General features: G+C 49.2%; 1 protein-coding gene and 1 long non-coding RNA gene across 2 annotated transcripts in view; one reads left to right on the forward strand and one right to left on the reverse strand.

Moving 5' to 3' along the window:
- Positions 1-2241: 2241 nt before the first annotated feature.
- On the reverse strand, positions 2242-3138 carry LOC141568452 (uncharacterized). The gene is made up of 2 exons (XR_012491581.1): positions 2886-3138; positions 2242-2466 (listed from the first exon to the last, which is right to left on the reverse strand). It is a non-coding gene; the product is annotated as an uncharacterized LOC141568452 (long non-coding RNA).
- Positions 2442-16835, forward strand: part of PTGFRN (prostaglandin F2 receptor inhibitor) — a 69397-nt gene continuing 55003 nt past the window's right edge. The window contains exon 1 of the mRNA XM_019730614.2: positions 2442-2586. Coding sequence (XP_019586173.2) covers positions 2538-2586 — 49 coding nt within the window. The 5' untranslated portion in view covers positions 2442-2537. The remainder of the gene's footprint in view (positions 2587-16835) is intronic.

Below are 16835 nucleotides of genomic sequence, written 5' to 3' on the forward strand. Positions count from 1 at the left end.
TACACCTCATAGCTAAATACCTACTGATACTTCAAGACTCAATTCATAGTCATCCCCTCTGAGAAGCTCTTTGGACAACGTTTCTCAGGACTGACCACTCCCTTGTGTCACAACTGCACCTTACACAGGCTGCCACACCTACGATAGTCATGATGCACAGACTGTAACCCCCTCACGGGCAGGAACTATCTTGTTCATCTCTGGCTTCCCAGAGTCTAGCCCAGTGGCTGACATCAGTTTGCGCTATAAAGATTTATGGAAGACCTCCCATGTGCCAGGAACACACCTGAGTTGCATGTGTCTGTTAAAGGAAAGATTTTCAGCAAACATCGACTGTGCAGTACCATGGGAAATACAAGATGAGAATGTGACAGTCCCTTTGGCACTTCCACCATTACAGCGAGACGGGAGCAGGATGAATGCTGGGCTGTCCTAGTCAATTTGGGCTGCTTAACAAATGCCACCGACTGGGGCGCTTAAACGACAAACGTTTATTCCTCACAGTTCTGGAGGCTAGGAAATCCAAGATCAAGGTGATGGCTGATGCATTTCCAGGTGAGGGCTCTCTTCCTGGTTTGCAGACACATACCTTCTTGCTGTATCCTTACATGGCACAGGGATCATCTCTCTCCTCTCTTCTTGGAAGGGCACTAATCCCATTCAGGAGGGCTCCAATCTCAGGACCTACTTACCTCCCAAAGTCCCATCTCCAAATACCATTGGGGATTAGGGCTACAATATATGAATCTGGGGAGGTATAAACCTTAAGTCCATCGCATGTGCTCACATGAATGTGATTAAGTGGCAAAATGTGTGGTTCAGACATTAAGTGCTGTGGGTAGTTAAGAAAGGGAAAGATCTGAGCGTCTGCAGGGACCAGGCCTTACTCTTCTGTGTAGCTCCAGCATCTCCCAAAGCCTAATGTGAGGCTTGCATTTAAAGTTAATTCAATTAAACTGAAAAAGTTCCCAGAGAAATTCTCGAGGATTCTAGGAGATGGGAAGGAATCGCAGGATGGGTGGACAGCATAGCAAAAGGCTTGGTGGCAAGAACGAATTAAAAAACATTTTTATAAATTGTGTTATAGATAACATAGAATTTACCCTTTTAACCATTTTTAAGTGGCATTAAGTACATTCACATGGTTGCGCCATTAAGGATGAAATTTTGAGTCTCTTTCAGAAGGGCTCATACCTGGGTGCTCACACATTTGTTAGCGGAATAACAAACACTTGTTAGTGGAAATAATAATGCCTCAGCGTAAAAGTGTGTTTCTCTCCCCAACTTAGGCAGTTTCCCCACTAACATCTGTGATTTGTTTTGCATCTATTATTAATGTGAGACTGTGGTGTTGGGGGGCAGGGGGCCCCAAGGCTGCTCCCAGTGTGTTTGAATTATCCTTGTGAAGTTCTAAACAATGAACACTAAAAATTTCCGCCCCCAATACTGGGCCTTTTGTATTCAAATCAAAAGCACAAAACCCTATTGTGGGGGAAAAAAGAATCTATTGGCCACCAGTTGCGTCCACTTAACGTACATTCCATATGAAGTACTGTAGCTATTAATACACTTGAGTGTTTTCTTTTTTGTTTTTTCTTTCATGGGTGTGTGTGAGAAGTGTTCTCATAGGCCATAGGCACCATGGAGAGGGAAGCAGGTGGGCGAGGGACGGTGAGGCCCACCCAGCCGCAGGGCAGTGAGCAGAGCTGTGAGATTTGGGTCCTGGTTTTGCCACTTCGCTGTGAATCCTTGGACAAGTCACCTAAACACTTAGGGCCGCTGTACCACAAGGAGGATGGAATCCATGGCCTGTAAAGTGCTTCCATGGCTTTCAGTCCTATCTGAATAATTTTTCGCAAGGGCCAAGCGGCTGGTTGGTGGGGTGCTTAGCTTGGGACCAGTGGGTGAACGCGCGGGCAGTTAGCTGAGGGAGCAGGAGACAAGCGTGGGTGATTCCACAGTGGTGGAACGCGGGGTGTCCCAGGAAGGAGCTAAAGCGATGCGATTTCCAGAAGAGTCTTTCCAAGGCCAACTTTTAAAGGTCGGAGGAAAGTTTGTCGTGGGGCGGGAGCCCGAGGGGAGAGCTGGGTGGGCTCGGCCGCCTCCTCCCCTTTAAGCGGGCGGGCCCGGCGCTCGCTCCGTTACCTGGAGCGGGGAGGGGCTTGGGAAAGTTTGTGTTTGTTGCTGGCAAAGCGCCCGATGGGAGGCGCGGGCGGGCGGGCGGGCGCTGCGGTTCTTCCCTTTTGCTTTCGGGAAGCGGCCGGGGCTGCTGGCGAGGCGCAGCGGGGCGGCTCTGGCGCCCGGCTCCCGGGGCCCGGCCGGCCGGAGGAGGGCGGGGAGGAGGTAGGCGGACCGGCGGGAGCGAGGGGCGCACGTCCGCCCAGCGCTGGGATTGCTCGGCTGGCGAGGAGAGCGGAGCAGGCGCGCGGCCCAGGCGGAGGAGCGCCGACTCTGGAGCAGCCGGAGCTGGAGGAGGAGGAGGAGGAGAGGCGGCGGGGAAGGAGGCGGAGGCGGAGAGTCCCTCCCGCCCGGCGAGCATGGGGCGCCTGGCGCCCAGGCCGCTGCTGCTGGCGCTGTTGTCGCTGGGTGAGTGCGCGCGGGGCTTGGCGGGGCGCGGGGGACCGTGGGGCCCTGGGGGTTCGGCGGGGCGCGGCTGCAGCGCGCGGCCTGGGGCGCCGAGGGTGCCGGGGCCACTCCCGGGAGACCCGACCGGGGTACGCGGGCGGCGCGGCCCGGCGGGGAATGACCGCGGGGCCTCCGGGAGCCGGGCGCGAATCCGGCCCGGCAGCGCGCGGGGTACCTGTCCCCGCGTCGCCAGGCCGAGCCTCGCCCCCCACACGTGCGGGGGGAGTGGCTCGTGACCCGCTGCCCCCAGCCCTCCCTACCTGTTGGCCGCCAGGAGCCGGGCTCACCTTGATCTCCGGCCCGGAAGGTGCCTGCGGTCCCCGGCCAGTGTCCCCAGCTCGGGAGCGGAAATATGCGCCTTTGATCTGCCTGGCGGTAGTCGAGACCCGCCGACTCGCTCCTCACACACAAACCCAGGATGAGTTACCTTTCTTGGGAAGCGAGGGAATCCACCAACTTCCTTCTACGAAGGTCACGAGGTGGCCCAGAGCGCTACAATAGAAATCAGTGTGCGAGTCCTTCTGTCATGTTGGCTGTGGTTAGAGCTTCTGCCTCAGTCTTTTCCTGTATTTCTTCTGGAAACTGCCTAGCTCCATATTGACACACAAAGACCTAGGAGGCTTGGCTTCTCCAACTTTTCCTACCTGTTACTTTTCCTGCCTTTCCTGTCCCCTGTCTTCCACCCTTCCCAAACCTCCGTGCCTCTTGATGAATTGGCCCAATGCCCTCCCCCAACCCAAGGAATCTTTGGTGGGTTTTTTTCTCTTCATATTCCTTTTACTCTATACATACAGACACCATCTTCCAAGTAGATACATATCGTTGTCTTAGTGTATTAACATAACCATGTGGGAATCAGCCACAGAAATACATCTGTTTATTAAGTGCCCACCGTGGTGCCCCAGGGCTGACCCTTATGTGCTTTGATATTCTTGAATCCTTTTGGTCTGTGTCAGAAGAGAAAGAATGCTGTTACCTGACCACCGGTTTCCTTCCAAGCCTTTGGAGAAGGCAGATCAGAATCTTTTGCAGAGTGGGTGGTGTGGGGTGTCTGTCCCTTCCAGGCCCCAGCTGCACACGGGGTAAATGACTACTCTGCATTTATGGTCTGAGGGTCCCAGTGGAGGAGCTCCACAGCCGCTCCCATCCTGATGGCTCCAGGGCGCCCACTGTCCCAACCCCCACGCCTCTTGCTGCTGGTGGGCCAGGCTTTCTGCTGCTACTGTGTTCTCTTCGCCTCCGAGGGGTTTTCTGGAACGCACTCCCCCAGAGAGTTTATCCAGCCACATTGTTTTAGCTGCCACCATTTGCAGAAAGCTTCCAGATCTTTCACTTAGTTTTGAAGCCTCTCTTCTGTGATCTCAGATCTGAGGGCTTTTATTCTTTTCTTTTCACTCTGGGACCCTTGTAAGATCGTTTGTTTCGCACTGCTGATGATAGTCCATAATAGTTAATGGGCTCATGTGTTTGGGTCAAACAGGGCCATGGCTGATGGTTGCACAGACTGTGCACTGCACAACTCTGGGAACTGCTATTCACTTTATAGTCTGTGTGAGAATGACTCCCCCTAGAGGTGTGCAGGTCACAACCTGTGTATCACTAAAGGTAGACGTTTGAAAAAAAAAAAAAGCCCTTGAATAGCTATGATAAGGGAAAAAAACGGAGAGAAGAAAGGGCAAAGGGAGAAAATAGAAGTGGCAAAGCAAAAACAAATGGAGGAAGCACAGCTTGGGGAAATCTTCATTATATACCAGTGTATCCTGCCCTGACTGGGCATCTCATGTTAACCTCACACGGGTAATGTCTGTGGTGTCACCAGCCAATGTCTTATCCCCTAACAGGTCCCTGAACTTGAACCTGATAACTCTGTCCCCACGGAATCTCACTCAGTATGGCTTCAGTCTGACCTTCGGGAAGGCCTCCCTATTGTTCCACTCTAGCACTGTCCTGATTCCTGAAACGTAATGTGTTGATAAGCAAGATCGTCTTTCCTCTCGTGTTGCAACCTGGGCATAATCTTGCTGTCACTTTCTTTGACCTCCATGTTCACTCTGTCCCTCAGTTCTGTGGCTTTTCCCATAGTGCAAACTCCAGCTTTTTCCCGTCCTTCCTGTTTCTACAGCTACTATTCTAGCCCAAGATGTGATACTTCCCCACACCGTTCACTTCTGACATCTTCCTGGTTGACTCTTTCCACCAGCCTCCCTTCTAAGTTCATCATTTTCCTAAAGGATCAGCTTTGGGGGTCCTGCCTTTGTGCGCTGGTTTGTTTTTTTTAGGACTTTTTATAAAGATATGCTTCCCCTTGTGTTCTCGCCCCTCTGGTCTTCTGTCTTGATTCAGACACTTCATTCTAAGTAACCTGTTTGCTCTCCTTTACGTAGAACATTTGTGAGCCTCCTGGCTCTTCCATGCCGCTTGGCCTCGCAACGCCTCTCCTGCTTCTCTCCTCTTGCCTGGGTATTTCCTTTCCCCCCTAAAACTCAACTGCCTGCATGAAGCTTTGCTAAGTCTATCACCATCACAACAACTTCATATGTCTGCCTATGTCTGACCTGTCTTGTTTGTGCATTCAAGATCGCATTTCTCAAATACCCATAGGAATCCATACGGGTGTCCCAGACAAATGCCTCCCTGAGTGGTGGGGGTGGCTGGGGGAGGACAGATAATAAAACAACTGACTAAAGATAATGAAATACCTGACATAGACACTACGTGCTGATAGGAAGCAAGGAAGAGGAGGAGTCGTTTTGACTTGGGATTGGGGCTGATTTTCCTAAGAGGTGACATTTGAGCTGAGCCTTGAGGACAATTAGTATTTTGGAAGAAAGGGTAGAAGAACATCCCAGGCTCTGGGGAAAGGCATCAAGTGTGGGTGAGTGAGGGTACAGGGCTCCTTCAGAAATGACGAGGGAGCTCCATGTAACTGGAGGTGGAAGGAGGAGGACGTGAGGGGAGGATTTTGGGTGGATTCTGAAAGATGGTTGTGCTGTGCTGAAAAGTCTGGACCACGAGGGGTGGGTTTGTTGGCCTATGGGTGCTGCCAGGCAGCCTGTACTTCTTTATCATAGCACTTATCTCGCTCACTGTATGTAATTGTGTGTCATGGTCTAAATCCCCACCCTGATTGTACCCCTGGGGGGCAAGGGCCATGTTGGTCTTGTTCACTGTAGTATCCCTATAGGGTGACTGGCACATAGTAGGTGTTCAGTAAATATTTTCTGTGAAGCTATATGTGAGGTTTGAAAATTAAGTTTGCGAACTCATCCTACTAAACGTGCTACATGCCTCATTGCTAAATATCACTATGGTCACCTTTGAAGTACTCCCCTTGGGAAGCTGTGCACCGATGCCAGTCTCTAGTCCACCCTTCAAAGCAATTTTGAAACTCTTCTGGCCATCAGAGCTGTCATCATATTATCCTTGATGTCCTGAATGTCATCAAAATGTCTTCCTTTCAATATTTCCTTTGTCTTCGGGTAAAGAAAGAAGTGATTGGGGGCCAGATCAGGTGAGGAGGGAGGGTGTTCCAGTACAGTTATTTGTTTACTGACTAAAAACTCCCTCACAGACAGTGCCATGTGAGCTGGTGCATTGTCGTGATGCAAGAGCCATGAATTGTTGGTGAAAAGTTCAGGTCATCTAACTTTTTCACACAGCCTTTTCAGCACTTCCAAATAGTCAACTTGGTTAACCGTTTGTCCAGTTGATACAAGTTCGTAATGAATAATCTCTCTGATATCAAAAAGATTGCACCATCATTACAACAAGTTTGCGAACTGAATACCGTGTTTCCCTAAAAGTAAGACCTAGCCAGACAATCAGCTCTAATGCGTCTTTTGGAGCAAAAATTAATATAAAACCGCATCTTATATAAGACCCAGTCTTATAGTAAAATAAGACCTTGTATTATATTATGTTATATGATTATTATATAAGACCCAGTCTTATAGTAAAATAAGACCGGGTCTTATATTAATTTTTGCTCCAAAAGATGCATTAGAGCTGATTGTCCGGCTAGGTCTTATTTTCAGAGAAACATGGTAGTCCGACCTCTGTGTGTATGTGTGTGTATACACATATATGTATGTATATACACATATAGGTATATATACACACATATGTACATGTACACATATATGTGTATGTATGTCTCGTTTTATCTGTGGATAATGGGTACCCATTGAAAGTTTTCAGGGTGAGATTAAGACACCATGGCCATCTGAGGAGAGTAAATCCTCACTGGGTGCAGCATGAATTAGAAAGTGGAAGGTATGAAGATTGTGGAAAGGGGTTATGATATTCTGAAAAAATGTATCTTTTGAAAAATATTTGCAAATCCATTGAAGTAGTTGTTAAGCGACAAAAGTATTACACCGATAGTTTAAAATTCACATAACATAGATGGTATTATGTTAATTAGGCAGGCTAAACTGCTCCAACAGACTCAAAGCAAAGAGGTTCAAACAATCGACGTGTCCTTCCTAACAGTCTCCAGGGGATGTTTTGATGAAAAGGTTGGTGGGATCCCTCCCTGCTCTACACAGCCGCTCCCAGGCTGATGGCAGTTCTGCTGTTTTCAACTGTGCTTTCTAAGGTCACTTTGGTTGTCACCATAATCTTTCCAGCTCCATAAACGGTGAAAGCGCATAGAGGAATAGGTATGGAGGCTTCTTGGCCAAGCGTGGAAGTGGCACACATCATTTCTGCACACATTCCATTCGAGAAAATTCAGTCCATGCCACACTAGCTGCAAGGGAAGCTGAGAAATGCAGAGTAGCCTGGCAGCCGTGTGCCTGGTCCTAAGGAGGGTGAGAACAGATTTGACGGAATAGGTAGCAGTCTCTGTATTATAAAGGATATAAAGTAAAAAAAAAAGTGCCCACCCTCCCACTGCCCAGGCACAGCACTCATAGCTAATGGACGTGTGTCTGTATACTGAACGTTTGGTTTGTTCTTTTCTCAGAGTTTCTATGCAGGGCTCGGCGCCTAATAGGCACAGAGTTAAAATAGCAGCTGTGTATAGAGGATGGGCAGATCCAACGTCAAGCTTGTACGTATATTCTCTTCCTTACTCCTCACAGCAACATTTTGAGAAAGGTACCAGTGTTTTCTTCATATTACTGATGAGGAAACTGATGCCAAGAAAAGTTAAGGGAAAAAAAGAGTTAAGGAACTTGTCCAGAGTCTTTCAGCTGCTTCATGGCAGAGCCAAGATTTGATCCCAGGACTCCATTCTGCCTCTACTAAGGGAAAGTTGGTGGATCGTCACCATAACCTTATGCTGTGTATTGCTTGAGGTTAGTGAGGTGAAAAGAGGTGATAGTGGTTTGAAAGCAAAAGTACCATTCTAGTTAAGAGGGTCTGGGGCGGGGGGTGGGTGGGGTGAGTGCAGCTCACGCCCAATTCCTGAGCAGACTGTGCCAGGATGCACCTCACAGATGGGGCGACTCTGCACGCCCTCGTAGGTCACCGCACCTTCTCTGAGGACAGGACCCGAAATGCTGCTCTCTCCAGACAGCGCTGACGCGGGAAGCCTGGCAGCAGGAACCCTGGTGAATTCATCCAGCCTAACGGTCTTTGAAATGCTATGGCCTTCTGAGATTCCTTGGCCCTCATTTTAGCCTTGTTAACAGAATTCCTGCCTCTGCCAAGCTGATTAATGCCTGCCCTGGCTATAATTATTCTTATTAGCCTGCTGAATAGGGACTCTCGTTGTTGGTGCTCATTGCTTGCTAGGCATTCAGGCTAGTCGGCATTTATATGGCTATTTTGTTTTAGTGACGAGTGTTGAATGGATTTTTACCCCATCGATTGAATGTACATTTTCATCTTGGCGCTGTGTCTGCCAGTTAAATAAGGTGTGTGCTTGTCTGTCAGTGTGTGACTGCATCTCACTTTATCAGGTGAAGTTGGGGGACGCTGTCACGGCCGTTCATAGCTATTCCGTTTAATTGCATTGGTTTCTTCAAGACAGGCGAGCAAGGCCATTTGACTCTCTGCTTTGGGAAAATAACTAGAACTGGCAAAAATTGTTCATAATTTATCTTCTAGGAAAGGGCAAGTGCTGTAGTTGGCACAGTCAGTGGTTTTTGAAATCTTGAATATTTCTCCCCCCCACACCAACTGGAGTGTTTGTGAAGCAACAGAATTAGACCCGGAAGTTAACGCTATCCCGGACCAGCAATGCGATTTTAGTCGACCAGCGATAATGGCTCTGCATACCCGTTTGTGTCCTTCGAATGCTGATTTCTCCACCGTGCTCTCTAAGTGTTTGTGTGAGACTATGGAGTCACTAAGCAGCGTGATTCAAATTTAAGTATGATGGCGTGGGACCTTAATTGCATCCTGCTTTGCACCTTTATAAGCAGCTGGAACGTGAAAGCATTTACATCACTCAGGATATTTCAGGGGACTGGCTAGTGTTGCTCTGTGTAGGATGAACTTGGCTTAAGGGTGCAGGGCACATTTCAGGATGGGTGCTATCTTTGAATCCTAATAAAATAGAGGCACATGTGCAGACAGATGGGTTACTTCTCAGACCTTAAAAGTGACCAAGACAAGCACATCTGGTAATGGCTCTCCCGTGTTCTTATTTAGAGCTAGACTGGGCCAGAACTTCCTAGCTTTCTGGCCATGGTAAGGGACCCACATGGGTTTCAGGTGGGTTGTAGGTGTGTCGTGATGCTGATGTCCTCATCCCCTGGATCCTGCAGGTCAGAGATGCCTCTAAACCAGAAGCCATGTTTACCCTGCAAGCCATACAGGTATGACCCCTTCCTGTGTGCCCTGTGATTTGACGGAGGTTGGCAGGTATCTGTTTTACTTGGTGAACCCTAGCCCTTCAGCCCCAACCTGGCCTTAGGATGAGCTGTTTTCAGATGGAAATTGAGAAGCTTGGTGACATGGCGAGTAGCTCACTTACTCATTCAGGAAATATTGCGAGAGTGCTAAGTACCCCAGGCCAGGCATTGTTCTGAGTGCTGGGGATTCTGTGGTAAACAGAGGTGACGCATGTCTCCCCTCCAAGGGGGGGGGGGCAGGATGCACCAGGCTTATGGTTGGTGGTGTCCCCAGAAAGTGCAACACCACCTGGATGATGGAGGTGAGGGTCCAGGGCAAGGTCTTGGGAATGCGTACAATTAGCAGACAGGAAGTGGAAGGCAGAGATCTGGACGGAGTGGTCAGGGCGAGGAACCAGGAGAGCCTCTGTCAGAAACCAAGCAGAGAAGGGTGCAAGTAGATTTGTTAAAGAGGGATTGACCGAATGCTGCTGAAAAACCAGAATGATAATGACAAACAAAGCATTATATGTGTGTATCTAAACTATTTCTGCTCTTGAAAACCACTTATGCAAAGAAAGAGTAGGGCTCAGGCTCTGGAATCGGCCTCCTGCCCTCTAGCAAAGTGAAACTTGGACAGGTTTCTTTACCTCCCTGATCCCCAGTTTCTACAGCTGTAAAATGGAACTGATACCTCTCTTGCAGGTTTGTCATGAAGATTAAAATAACATATCTAAAAGAAATGCAAACATTACACTTCATGTATGTAAATCCGTAGAACTTTGCTACTCAAAGTGGGGCCTGGGGGCCAGCCGCCTCTGCCTCCGCAGTACCTGGGAGAACCTCAGGGCTTAGTCTGCATTGTAACCAGGTCTTCAGGGGTTTCGAATGCATGCTGAAGTCGGACAAACCCTAGTCTGGAAGAGTGCTTGACACACAGGTTATTTGGTGGCCTGGGCTTCCTGGGTGAACGCTGAGGCCATGGCCCTGGTCAGAGTCAGAGCCAGAGAGAGGAGCATGGGGCTGGGCTGGGCTCTGTGGGAATGTGGCAGGTGGCGTTAGCCATGAAGGAGGGGTCAGCTCAGCTCTGGAGTGGAGGCAGTCAGCCTGGTGTCCTGACTTAATCCCACCAAGTTTGGCAGCCTGGGAGCAAGGGAGGGATGTGGTGTGACCTCTCCATGCGATGATGGTGGAAGGATGAGGGATGCAGGAATCTGTAAGGAGCTGTGACAGGTGGCCAAGATTTGTAGGTGGGATGAGCAGGTGATGGAGCTGGAAGGCCTGATAAATCACAGAAGGTTGGAGGGACTAGAGGACGTGATGAGGGTTAAAAAGCAGATTCAGAGGCACAGGGAGTGGGTGGGCCAGGAAGGGAGGAGGGAAGGATCCAGAGAGGTAACTTGTGTATGTAGGGTCTTGGAAGTGGAAATCTGAGGGGTGGTAGGCTGGGCGGGCAGTAGCCCAAATGAACACTTATCCAGAGTTATCACCTCTGACGTCATTTTGGCCAATTTACCTCTAATATCTGACTGGGCCAAAGTGTGATAATGTTTGTTTCCTCGCCTTTTAAAACACTGGGCTTGGATTCTGGCCCTTGATCTTCCACTCATTAGTGTTGTGACCTTGGACAAGTTGCTGAGTAGCTCTCAGCCTCTGTGATGTAAGGGGCCGGGCTAGCCAATCTCAAAGGCCCTCTTCCATCGCGAACTCTTTGAGTCCACACTGACCCCTGCTGTTGGCCATATGGGCTGCTTGGTCCAGCCTTGGCTCCTCGCCCATCTTTCCCAGCGTTCCTCCTGTCTGCAGCCTGTCCCTCTTATCTCTCACCTGCCTGGCGTCTCTCCACCACAGGGCGGTAGGGGCCGCGGAGGGCTCTGGGAATTGTTTGTCATTCTGTCACTGTATCAGCAACTACTTCCTCCTTGCAGCCCATTTCCTGTGCTGTGAAACTGGCATCTTTCCCCATGATTCTCTGGGTTATGGAGGTCCCCCTGCCACCAGGCTAACTGTGCTTTCAGATGGACTTCTGGGAAAAGTCACAGAAACAGTAGAACCAAGAAGGTGCTTCTAGATGACAGACCTTCTTATTACTGATTTTTTGGCATGTTTTATTGAGGTTATCAAGCTGTGAGTAAGTGGGGGTCGAGTTATCAAGGCTCAGCCCCCAACTTGGGTTTTCTTCCACATTTAGTCCTCAGGTCTAGGGAAGAGCCTGGCAGACGGTGACGTATCACAGGCTCTCCTTTTCCTAACACCCCCAAGACCACAGCGAGAAGAGACACAGACATCTTCGGATGTGTCCAAATGTTACCACCACCTTTGGATTTTCCACCTCCTTCCTGAAGGGTAGGAGAGTTGAAATTCAGATGTCACCCATCAGTAGCCTTAACTGACTAAGACATGCATTCTCAATGATTGGGGACTTTCTTCCTTTTCATTCTCTTGGTCTGAAAGGGAAAGGTTCAAAATGATGTTGGACGCAATGCCAACGAAAGGCTACAATCTGGAAAACCTCCATATTTCTAGGAACCTGTGTTTACGATGTTGGCCTCCACTGTATCATGGCTCCTTCAAGGTGCAGTGACTGGTGACCCAGGGAAGCTGTCTCCCTCGTCTTGGGTGCAGACAGTTTTGAGGCTTGTCGAGAACCTTCTAGGTGTGAATGCTCGGCTGTTGGGAATGGCTGTCTTTGGCGGTTCTGGAGGTAAAGGGATGGACAGTGCTTTCTAAATGCCCTGCCCCTTAGAATGGTCTACGAACAGACTCTTAGCTGCTTTGTTGTCTGTCCGGTGTTCTGCTGCTCTGTTTATGCTGCAGGGAGGAGTTAAAACACAAAAACTACGTTTGGCAGAGCTATTCATGTTTCCATTTTCTGAAGGCTGGCACATCCAAATGTTTTCTTATTTGTTAGAAGGCAGTGGAGTCCATCATCTTTGATCGAGACACCCATACAGTAAGTTCTGAGTGGAGAGCACAGTGCCTCGCCCAGAGCCGTCTCGTTGGTCGAAGTCACAAACGCACCCAGCTATTACCCTACACCGCAGGGCAAGACATCCCTACTTTTCCTCGTGGTCATGTTTTTTTTTAATACTTCCGCAGCATGGAGGGAGTATTTACCATGTTTCTGACACTGGGGGAGGTGACACAGGAATTAGGAAACGGAGTCCACCGTGGAAACGGAACCCCTTAAAACTGAACAGCAGAATGGATCGTTGGCGCATTTGAAACATCTGAGTGGATGAATTACTGGAGAGCTGTGCATATGGGGCTGTCGGAATGATGGGGATAAAACGGGGGCCTGGAGCTGTTATTATGGAAAGTCTTCGTGGAGCAGGTGGGATAGGAACGTGGTTTGAGCCGGGAGCAGGGAAAGCATTTCAGGTATGAAAATGACCAGCGCCAGTTGCTCAGAGGTGGGAGTAGATCAGTGTGTGGGGGCTGGCGTTTCATGTGGGGATTAGCTGACTTAAGCTGGAGCAGTAAGAGAGGCCTCAGGGGGTGTGGATATTAAACTCGGAGGAGGGGAGGTTGGTGGAGAGGAAGAATGTGAGCAAAGTCACCCTGAAAGGTGTTGGCACATCCTCAGTGCCCGCAGAGCAGCTAAGAGCCCACACGTGTGAGGCTGGTGAGGTCTGCGGGGGCTCAGAGGAAGCTCGCCTGCTACATTAAGGTGATACATCAGGCCATCATCCTATTTTTGGTTGTTTCTTACAAGGAAGACGGCTCCTAAAACAATTACTGATATTCCCCTTAGGTAGTTCATCGGAGCATTTCTTCAAAGGACTATTACTGAATAAGAGACACAGGGACGTTGGAGAGGAACGATGGGCAATTTTAGATGTTTTTCTATGGAAACGAGCTTTACGCAATCATGTGGTCTAGTCATCAGAGTCCCACTTTAATAACAATTTATCCCACAAACAAGTTTCATCCGAAGCGTCAGGATGAGTCCCAGAAAGCTGGTGTCATACCTAGCTCGTAAGTACCTGCGGGAGGTCTCTGTTCCCGCCCCTCTGGAGTGTCACAGAGGGAACAAGGTGGCATGTACTGCCCAGTTGCACTCTTGGGGCTCCACAGGCCTAAGGGGGTGGCCACGCAGTGGGATCTGAGTTTGATCCTAAGAAAATGGCGGTGAGACGTCAAGGTCTCTGTTCTGTCCAGTATGTTCCGTGAAGGCATTTGGGCCTCAGCACAAAGAAATGGGAAAACTGAGCCCGTCATCAAATTTTGATGACTCCCCTTGAAGTTTTCCCAAGGACCCCTCGCTCCACACCCTTAGAAACGACTGTACATTCTATGCCTGTGTTGCCCCCCCTTTTGTTTTTCTATTGTCTTGGAATGATTTCCATTTGGAGCTCAAGTCCAGCCTTACTTTCCCTGGAGAGAGGAGGACACGTGCAGACCCCGGGGTGCTGCCGGCGGTAGCACGGACCAGCCTGTGCCCGTCCCTTTGTCGTGGGCTGTCATTGAGCCACGTGCCTTCAGAGCACAGCCATCGATTTCTAATGATCAGGTTATTAGAATGAGTGTTGGTCCTTCTTACCCCAGACGGTGAGCGCCATGAAAGTAGGATCATGTCTATTTTTGTTTATCCCAGTGTCCAGGAATTCGTGTCTTGGAATGATTAAATTAATTTATGTGGTTCGAAAACACTTGGGTGTATTTCACATATACATATACATCTATAATAGAGACAATGTCCGACATATATGCAATACCTATGTAAAATCTGTGTGATGGACCTTACGTCATAAAGGGGGCAGAAGTGACTATCTTTGGTATGTGTGCTTCCTGTCCTTTTTTGTTACTACCATAGTGTTACCGCACGAATTTCTTGTGACTTCATTTCTAAGACAGAGGTTTGCGGGGTAGAGTAGGAAGAAGTGGAGTCCGCCCGTGAAAAAGGAAGGATGAGAATGTCTCCATTCTTCCTCGTGTGATTTTCTGTTTCTTGTCTCCTTGGCAGCTGGTGTGGGAGATAAACAAGTCATGGGTTCTCTTCATTGTCTCTCTGCTCCCTCCACCCCTTCCTCCCTTTGTGGGGTTGACACAGCCTCTCCCATCCCCAACTGGCATCGCTGCCTTCCTGGGCCTCCTCTTGCTTGTTCGCAGTGTGGAGAAGCAGACTTCTGCATTTCCAGTGCATGCTCCGCGTGCCCTGTGGTTGAGCTAGTTAGTCCAAACCACAGATCTGCCGCCTGTCATCACTGTTCTAGCAAGCAGCCTGCTCTGGCCACGTCGGGCTGGGGCAGGGATGCTGCTGCCTGTGGCATGGACCTCGTCCCGCTGTCTGCCTAGTTTGCAACGACTAGTTATTACCTCCCTGGTGCCAGGCCTTGTTCTAGATCTCTTGAGGGGCATAGACACCGTCCCTTGACTCCCGTAGCTGCCTGTCTAGATGTGGAGGCATGACATACACACAGAAAGAGAGCTGGTGTCACAGAAGTGTCCAAGGATTGTTAGAAGAAATGCTAAAAATTCAGAGAAAAGGGAGAACATTGTGGGCTAGTTTAGACAGAGGTGTTCTCGCAGGAAAGGTGAGACACCTGACAATCCTCTACACCTGTGTGCATACCACCTGTCTCTCCCCTCTACCTGTATATAGTTTTAGGCGTTAGTAGCATGTCTGGGTTGGGGATCTTGTATAAGGATCCGAAGGACCTGGGTCGTTGGCTTCTCTAGCCCCAAAGGAGAGTGAGTGGTAATAAATCTGCTGTGGCAAAATTTGAGGTTTGGGATATTGAGATTATATCACTTCCTGGGGTGCTGAGAACGGCATCTAGATTGATGTGTGTTATGGCTGCTCTCACCACATGCTGTTCCCTTTCTGTGATGAGCTTAGCAAAGAGCTTTTTTGAAAATTCATCGATGAGGGGCCATTTCTGGTATATAAGTGAGATTAAGTTTCTCCTATTATCCCACCCAGATGCTGGTCTGAAGATCAATGCCGGCTCTAAAATCCGAGTTTGTGGAAGCTCAGTGAGACAGAAGTGGTGCAGTCATGACCTCACCACGCATGTTGCTGGGCTGTGAAGGTGATGACGAGCAGAGAGCCGTCTGCCCCTTCGGGGGACTCACAGTCCAGCGAGGGAGGCAGACCATCCCAGCTCGGGGTGATCAGGGCAGCCATGCCCAGTTGACCTCAGCAAGCTCATTCTGAACTCTGCCTGGAGCTGCGGACTGAGCCTGGGGGAGCATCAGGAAAGCCATCTGCAAGGTGGATGCATCCGAGCTCATTAAGTCTTGACGACCAGTCGGTGTTTGTCTGGTAGAGAAGGGGTGGGTTATTTGTTTCAGGCAGACGGAAGAAAGAATATGGCTAAAGGAATACACCTATTTATAAAAGTGTGCTGGTCTTGCATGAAGACAATTTGTTATTTTTTTTAATGGCTGGAATATGGGGTTGAGTTGTAGAGTCTTCAGAGGGCAAGCGTTGAGACTGGAGAGAAAGTCCTAAGAGTGTAAAGAGCTTCGACTGTCACCTGAAGGAATTTAAGCATGATGCTGTGGGTGAGTTGGTCCATTTTTTCCGGTTCTGTCCTCCCTAGAATGCTCCAAGTCCCTCATGCCCTTTATTTCCGTGATATTTTAAAAGATTCTCATTGTTTGAGGACTCGTTCTTCCCACCTTCTCTATGAAGCTGCCACAACGTTCCATCCTTCTCGACTCTGACGCTTAGCTGGGTGTTCGCCCATCACCTTGCCTGACGATGTCGTTCTGCACACAGTAGGTGTGCAGTAAAGAACTGCTGAATGAAGGAATGAGATACCAGATTGATAGAGTTAAAGTCCTTTCCTTAAAGGGCACGTGCACCCAGAGTCTTTTTCTGTTCAGGTCAAACTGCGACACCGCTCTCCTTCCTGGGCCTCCTTGGGGTAGCTGGTCATGGACCGCCATTCACTCATGGCATCTGTAAATGTCAAGGGCAGGCGTAAGGCCTCGTTGGGAGACAGTAAAATAGGGGGGAGACAAGACAAAGCTGCCCAAGGTAAGGAGTGGGGGAGAGTTTCAGCACCAGTTGTCTCAGGTGCCTTTCATGCCCAGATGGAAGTTTAAGTCCTATATGAATCCCGCATTCTCGTTAAACTAGAGGCTAAAAGCAGGACCAGGTGTTCCCACAGAACTTGGCAGACTGTGTTGGCCAAGTTCGAACACGGAGAAGCTTGAAAATGGCTGAGCAGTGAGGGATGCTGGGCAGTGCTTGGGCCTCTAGCAGCTGTTAAGTTTATAGGAAGCTCTAAAATAATCCTCTGGATTGATCTTGGCTCAGCCTTTTCTGTCTCTGGTCCCTAGACAGAGAATTCTTTAAATCATGTGATATTTGGTGAGTTATTTGGGTTACTCATCAGTTCAGATCGCCTCACAATGTTTTTGCATCTTTTTGTTGGTCTTTGACATCTCAGAACCTCAGTTTGCTCATTTAGTCCT

The sequence above is a fragment of the Rhinolophus sinicus genome, linkage group LG14, assembly GCF_036562045.2.
Source record: "Rhinolophus sinicus isolate RSC01 linkage group LG14, ASM3656204v1, whole genome shotgun sequence".
NCBI classification, from domain to species: domain Eukaryota; kingdom Metazoa; phylum Chordata; class Mammalia; order Chiroptera; family Rhinolophidae; genus Rhinolophus; species Rhinolophus sinicus.